Genomic DNA, 7,307 nt, shown 5'->3' on the forward strand with positions numbered 1-7,307 from the left:
CACTGTGTCCTCCTGTGTGCGGCCCTGTCCTTCCAGAGGGGCTAGGCCTGGCCTCTGGAAAACAAGAGCAGGCAGGGCCCTGGGAGGGCCCAGGTCAGGGGACTCATATACCCTCTACCAACACTTGCAGCAGTGACCCCTGAGTAGCCTCATCAGGACTGAGCCCATGTCCTGGCATTTCCAAGGAAGATGTGACCGACAGCAGGGAAAGTATGCTTTTCACCAGGAAGGAGGGACTTGCATGGCTGGAGAGGCTGCCCAGAGCAGGCAGGATTCCAGCTGAGTCCTGTTCTGGGAGCCGAATTCAGGAGGTCGGGAGGGCTGAGTTAAGAGGCTGGCGGGAATTGAAAGGTGCTCAGTGACTAGGTACCTCCTGACTTCATTCCTCTGGGCCGTCTTGAGTTTCTCCCCATCAGAAATAAAGCAACTATTCATACTCTAGCCAGCTGTATACTGTGCCACATCACTTGTGTTCCCAAATTTTGTGTTTTTTCCATCTGTTCAACAGACTAGATAGGGAGTTCACATGGGGGCCACAGAGGGGAGCTGTTTAGAAAAACACTGGAACCAGACTGAGTGACCTCATCTCTCTGAGCCTTAGTTTCCCTGCCTGCAAAATGAGGATAATGGCTTCTGCCTAATTGAGCTTTTATGAGAATTAAATGAGTTAACACATGTGCTTTGAACAGTTCACAGTGCATAGTAAGAGGCCAACAAACGTTGGCTTCCCTCCTTGGTGCTACCGGGTTGGGGTGGAGGTAGAATGCAGAAAGAGAAAAAACAGAAAGCCTGACTACAAGGGAAGGAAGTAAGCAGGTAGCAAAGGAGAAGGGCAGCTGCTGGGGGGAATGGGGGGGCTCCTCCCCAGCTGACGCTACCTCCTTAACACTGCCATGTTGCTTAAGCAGATTTGCAGTGGGATTGGAAGAGCCGTTAACCTTTAACCAAACCCCCGACTGACCTGAAGGGCAAAAGGAACGTGTCTTGTCCTCTTTGGCCACCAGGGGGCAACAACACACGGGTCTGCGGCTTATTTTGCTTCTGAGGATCCACAGGACCTGCCCACACCCAGGCCACACAAACGTGCCATCTGCTGGCCACACCCAAGTGTGTGCCTGGACTTGCTTCTGTCAGACACCAGTGCAGGATGGTCAGGATGCACACCTGACGTTTTCTTGCCTCTGCCAGATTTCTCCAGAGCTGAATACTCGATGTCTGTCTCCACACCCCCTCCCTGAACTCAATGCTCAGAAGCCCAGAGGCTGCAGGAGTTGCTGCAAAAGGCTCAGGAAAGGTGACGTGTAGGCAGCTAGCATGGTGACACAGGTGAATGAACCTGACGATCAGCCATAAGAAGGAAGCAGCCATGGTGCGGGGTGGTGGCTGGCCCTGGGAACAAGGGGTAGGGCCTGTTAGTGCTTCAGAAGGGGGCCTATGGATGTGTAAACCTGGGGGGCAGGGCACCAGCTGGAACTCACTCCCTTTATCCAGCTGCCTGCAGGCTTCCTTAAGTCAGGGCCTGGCCTCCAAGGAGGAAAGTCCTCTCAAAACTCACAAGGAATTGAGCTGGTTCCGGTTCCAAGAATCAACGGCTGTGAGAAAAGGGAGACCCGTAGTTAAATCTGTTAAACTTTTTGTCATTCATTTAACAAACACCCCCATCTTGCACTCAATTATGTTTTCAATAAATGAATGAAATCCTCCACCATGTACAGCTCACAACAGGAGGCACAGCACAAGTTTATAAACCCTGGTGCCAGCCCTCTAGTAGGGGAAAGAAAAGGACACCAACAATTCTAAAGGTGTGAGGCACAACATCATGAGGTGATCAGTATCTTCTGCCTGAGACAACCAGCAAACCTGAACACCAGAGTACCCACCCAAGAGCTCCCTCATCCTTGAAGTATAGCAGACAAGATGCTCGACTCCTAGGCAGCTCTATTCTCTTACGAGGAAGAGACACCCACATTTAGGATATAAATAATTTACCAAGACCCTGGTTCGATAGCCTCCCATACTGTGAATTAAACTATACTTAAGTTGATCTGGACCCACTAATAACATAAGAAGCCTGGAAATGCCTGGGAAGAGGCAGCCTGTTCCCACTGAATGCCAGCAAGGGGGCTACTCATTGCCTGATGAGCCGGAATCTCAAGGCCCTCGGGCCTATTCAGACCCCAGCCTGGGAAACCCATCCTGGCTCCCTCATTGAAATTACATAGGAGTTTACTCCAAATCTGTTAGAAACTGGAGGAGTATTTACTTCCACGTGTACACAGAATGTAAAAATATATGCATTTTATTTTAGAAAAAAATGCAGACCAATGGAGTAAGCTTATTATAAACTGGCCCATTAGGAGTCACAGAATCCACAGGAAACAAGTTCTGGAGACCAGATGCCTGCCTCTGCCTCTCCAAACAGGCCTGAGTCCAGGAGAGGATGTGATTCTGGAGGCCTGCTCCTCGGAGAGCTGGGAGGCTGGCCACAGAGGCCATTCACATGTAAATGTCCAGTGAACCGAAGCCCGGGAAGAAAATAAAACTTTGGACCAGGATACGAGAGTGGGGGTGAATAAGGACAAACAGTCTCCAGCGTTTCTTATTTTCTCTGTGTGAACTTCACCACTGGGAGGCAACCTCTTTTCCCTATCTAGTTGCAGCTCAGAGACTTTGATTCCCCTCCAGCTCAACCCGAATCCAGCCCATCTCCCACAGTCTCTAGTCCTGAAGCACCAGCTGGGGTGGCAGCTCTTTCTTCTATCCCTGGGCCAGATCTGCTAGAATCAGGCCTGCCTTCAAGAAGGCTTGAGAAACCAAACAGAGGTGAGTCCAGGCAGTGGCTTGTAGTGGTTTGCTACTGAATTCTTGCTTGCTGTCCTGATCTCTTTACCTAAGGAGACAGAAGGAGGAACTGCTTTAAATTGCCCTTCTTTCACAAGCCCATCTGTCACCAGTGAATTCAAGTTCCTCAGGGTAGGACGCAATAGGACTCCGTGCCCCTCGAGGCTCCCTCCTCATGCCCATCTTGCCTCATGGGATTTGGGGCTGAGGGGCAAAATAGCTCGGAAGCCCAGATGATAAGGAAGAAAGAGACAGCATCTCAGTGTCTTACCTGGTAGGTCCTGGGACAGCAACTTTCCTGGGAGGCTGCAGATTGCTGCGACCAGCACCAGAGATAGGAAGATTTGGTCGTTGAGAAACAGGAACTTGATGGGAGTCAACAAAAGACATGAGTTAGCAGAGAGTTCAAGCGACCTTCTCAAAAAGCAATAGTGTAGTCAAGGCAGAGTGAGTCTGGGATAGTGTCTTTCTCCCCCAAGGTAAAAAACATAAGGTATTTGAAAACCAAGACTTGAACGCTTTGCTGAGGCCCACATCCTCTCCTTAACTCAGTCTCCCCATGTCCAGACAGAGCTGTAATGAGGGTGGAAGATTCGCTGTGATCATCTGGGAGAGTGTGCATGCTGGGCAAGGGCAAATATTATTCCTCCTGATTCCTTATTCTTGCCTGTTCCTCCTCACCTCTGTGCCCTGCCGCACTTGGTCTTGGAAGTCCTTTCCGAGCTGACAGGGAATCTGAAGGAGGGGCACCTTTGCTGGATGGGACACTCCGGCTGGCGAGTGGCATCCTGCTGCCAGGCCTGGGAACGGCCGAGGGAACAGGCAGTCGACTGGAAGGTTTAGCAGCTGCTCCCTGGGGCCGAGACAGGCGCTGAGAGTTGCCGGTAGAAGGCTGTGCAGCCAAGACTGGTCTGACAGGGGCAGGTGGGCCTGGTGAGAGGAATGGAGGAATTTCAGGGTTCGCACCACCTCCTCCCCACTCCCTACACCCCGCCACCCACAGCTTCACTGCCCAGGCCTTCTCACTTGCTGTCGCTCTCCCACTGGGCCCGGCTTTTCCCCGGACCGGAGGAGTTGATCGGGCAAGAGGAGAAGACGCTGGGCTTTTGGAGGCAGAGAACAGATTGCATGTGGGCGACTCCTGAAACACACAGAGGGAGAAAAAGGACTAGACTGGAAAAAGAATCTGTTCTGCTGGCTGACTCAGGGACAGAGGTGGAGAGTTTCCTAGATCCCAGGAAGAAGAGCAGAAGTTAGCTGCCAACAACAGCAGCGTCACCACCAACTCCATTTATTGAGAGCTTATTACAGACATTACAGAGCTTATACACAGATGCTGTGGTATGTGCCTCGCTTATGGCACCTTGTTTAATTCCAACAATTCTACAAGGTAGAATATGACTATCTCCATCTTACCAACAAGGAAAATGCCTGTACTGGGTCATGCACAGTGTCGGAGGCACACATCTAAGCCAAGCCCTCGCAACTCACCCTCTTCACGCTGGAGGGTTTCTTTCCAGATGTTGCTCGAAGAGCCCTGACAGACCCCTTCCTTTCGCTGCTCCGGAGTCGGGGTGTCAGGCTGCTTGGAGAGGGGCTGCTCCGAGCCAAAGAGCTCACGGTGGGCAGCAGGTCTCGGACAGGACTGTCCTTGAGCACAAAGGTCTCCCGCCGAGGGCTGGGCTTCACCCTTCGAGGCCCTGAGCCCTCGCCTGTGTTCTCCCGCTCCTGCAGGGCACACTGTTCCAGCTGAGCTGCCAGCCGGTTGGCTTCATGGAGGATTTCTTCCAGCTTCTCTGGACTGAGGGGGCCTAAGCTGAGCCTCAGACCCTGGGGGGCGGGGGCCAATGCATTTGGGTCACTTCGATGGGAGAGGCCTCGTCGGAGGGGTTTCTCCGGAGTCACCAACACTGCTACATCTTCTTCCTCTCGACTGAGACAGAAAACAAAGCAGGCATCATGCCCACAGGAGAAGACTGCAAGGGGGACTGGGCAAAACCCCCACAGCACAGCCAAGAACACAGCTGCAAACTCTGAAGCCCATACTGGCCGTGAGATCTAAGTGATGAAACATCTGGTTCTATGAGGCTTCCGTGCTTACTGACATTGGAAATTATGCCAGGGTGAAGATGCCACAAATCCACTTACCCTTCTTCTTAACACCCTGAAATCTCATTCCAGCTTATCACTCCCCCCATCCCCAGCAGTGTCGCAGGGCCCTAGTGACCCAGCCACCCAGAAGCCCCAGTGCACCCAACCTTGCTAAATTACCAATCCAGACCTGAGGCCAATAATTTAGCAGTAAGGGGTTAGAAACAATCATTGTGAGAAAAAAGTAAACAGGATAAAGAGTCTACTACCTGTCCGATGGTGACAGCCCCCCAAAGTCCAAGGTCTCATCCGCTATAAACTTTACGTCTGCAGGGGAGGAAAGAAGGAATGCCAGCTTTGGGTCCCCAACATGGCTCTCAATCACAGAGTCCCATTCTTCCCTCCAGCGTTTCCTTACCTTCTTCTAAATCTTCCATGTTCCAGACAGCAGGAAAGAGTCAGCTTAGACACCTGAGCTGGAGAGAAAACACCTTTCCTCACGTCTCCATCCTGCCCAAGGCCTCCCAGCTAGACTCCGGGTGCAAGCCAAGGGTTGGGAATAATCGTGAAGGTAAAGCAAGCGTTCCCGCAGTAGGACTTGCCCCTGTAAACTACCTCTGCTACCACCCGGGCATGTACGGGCAGATTGTCCTGCACTCCCATCTCCCTCCACACACTGGCCCCCGCCCCAGTGCGACCCAACCTCCTCTCGCTGGAGCGGTCTACGCGCCCCATCTTCCTCCCCGCCACCATCCTCCGGGTTCTTCCTCTCCCCAAGCCACCTTTTTACTCGCCGCAGGGCCGCTTCCACACCACTACTACAGGCCACCCTCAGTTTTCTGTTTCCGAGCCGCCTCACCTCCCGTGGAAGGTGCTCTCCTTCCACAACCTAGTCCCGGGAATCAGCTCCGAGGGGGCGGGGCTCCTTTCGAATCTCTCAGGTCCCACCCCCTCCCCCGACACGCGCTTCATGATTGGTGGAGGCCAGCATCGCCACGCCCTCCTGAGGCGGGGCGGCGGAGGGGCAGTCGGCCGGAAGTCTGCAGGTGGGGTGGAGAGGGAAGCGGTTCTGTGGAGGGCTCCATCCGGAGGGCCAAGGCGGGGAGGCCGCGAGCGCGCGCTCGTGCCCAGGAATTTTGCTTGGATTCCCTCCAGCAGCCTGGACCTCGCGGCGGCGCGCGAGGGAACGGCCCAGTGAGCGAGGGCCTCGCGCCCTGCCGCACTCTCTTCTTCGCCCCCTCATCGGCTCACTAATACTCTGCTTGGGGAAATTCGTTTTCTTAGGCTCACTTCGTTCGGGAGCGCCGTGTGAGCCCGATCCCTCAGTCGTCATTCTTCCAAATTTACGGAAGCAACTAAACATTTATATTTTAAGTATATTGGGGTTCTCTAAGAAGTGCATCTCCACAGGCTTCTGGGGCAAAAACATTCGGATCCTCAGCCATTCAAGGCGTGCATAAAACAACGGGTTTTTCAGACAGGGAGATTTGGGTTCAGATTCAACCGTGGCTCCCCTGTTGATAAGAATATTGAGTACATTTGACCTCTCTGAGCTTATATTTGACCCCCCCCTCCCCACTTATCTAAGAGGATCGTGATCGTCACAGTTCATGGTTAGGAGAATAATTATGAATATCGAGTTTTATACCGTGTGCCTTAAGAGCTTTTGAGGGTAATATTTGTAACTGGCTTCCTGTAAATTAAAAGCTATGTCGTAAAAAGTTTAAGCCTACTTGTTAGGGATTTTCTTTGTTGCTTCCAAGGGTTGCCTGTGAATAGCCTGGGCCATCCGTTAATAGAGCTTCTCAGAAATATTATAAAATTTTGAAATTAAAAGTCCCCAAAAGATGGTTAAAGAGTTCTCCCATTAACAGCCTGAACGTTCAGTCTCCAGAGTTTATGACCACTATTTTGGCTATTTATAGGCTTTTTGTTTACTTTTCAGTTTTAGCTGTAAAGTTGAGTTGGTGAGGTTTGCAAGAGTGAGATGTTATTGTAATAAATGCCACAGGAAGGAAGGAGCCTTGAAATTCAGTAGTGTGATAAAGGAAGAGGATGGGGAGACCCAGAACTTGCAAGTTTATGTGAGGAAGAGCTGGGACAAGAGGATTGCCTCTTTTGCTGTGGGTTCCTGGTGAAGGTGGAATTTTATTTGCTTGCAGGGTTCAGACTCTGGAGGTAAGAAAACCAAAGCCAGTAGCTTCCTTCTCTCCAGGCAGGTAGTGGCAAAGTGGAGATAGAGGGAAAGAAGCTGTTAATTAACTGCCTTCCTTCTTCCCCTGGGAGCAGCCTGAGTAAGGAAATTCTTCACCTACCTTCAGGTAAGTGAAGGAGGCAGTTTTAGAAAGTTGGGAGTTAATTCCTCCTAAGGAAAC

The 7,307-nt window shown here is 51.8% G+C and overlaps 1 protein-coding gene across 8 annotated transcripts; it reads right to left on the reverse strand.

Moving 5' to 3' along the window:
- Positions 1–131: 131 nt before the first annotated feature.
- Positions 132–5,865, reverse strand: PSRC1 (proline and serine rich coiled-coil 1). 8 transcript variants are annotated; one of them, XR_008682884.2, is made up of 9 exons: positions 5,792–5,865; positions 5,351–5,408; positions 5,202–5,259; positions 4,333–4,774; positions 3,868–3,982; positions 3,523–3,771; positions 3,113–3,206; positions 1,479–1,592; positions 132–1,389 (listed from the first exon to the last, which is right to left on the reverse strand). XR_008682884.2 is itself a non-coding variant. In XM_055403928.2 (8 exons), exons 2-8 carry the CDS (start codon positions 5,367–5,369, stop codon positions 1,586–1,588), a joined length of 984 nt encoding a protein of 327 aa, XP_055259903.2. In that variant the 5' UTR covers positions 5,370–5,408; positions 5,715–5,832; the 3' UTR covers positions 132–1,585. The 8 variants fall into 8 exon arrangements, 4 of the variants coding, with proteins under 4 accessions (XP_055259903.2, XP_088691668.1, XP_088691670.1 ...); XR_016037239.1 differs by having other exon boundaries at positions 5,715–5,832; XR_016037240.1 differs by having other exon boundaries at positions 5,351–5,403; positions 5,715–5,831.
- Positions 5,866–7,307: the final 1,442 nt, after the last annotated feature.

This window comes from Moschus berezovskii, chromosome 4 (genome assembly GCF_049115385.1).
Source record: "Moschus berezovskii isolate FMDL1 chromosome 4, NW_MosBer_1.0, whole genome shotgun sequence".
Classification (NCBI taxonomy): domain Eukaryota; kingdom Metazoa; phylum Chordata; class Mammalia; order Artiodactyla; family Moschidae; genus Moschus; species Moschus berezovskii.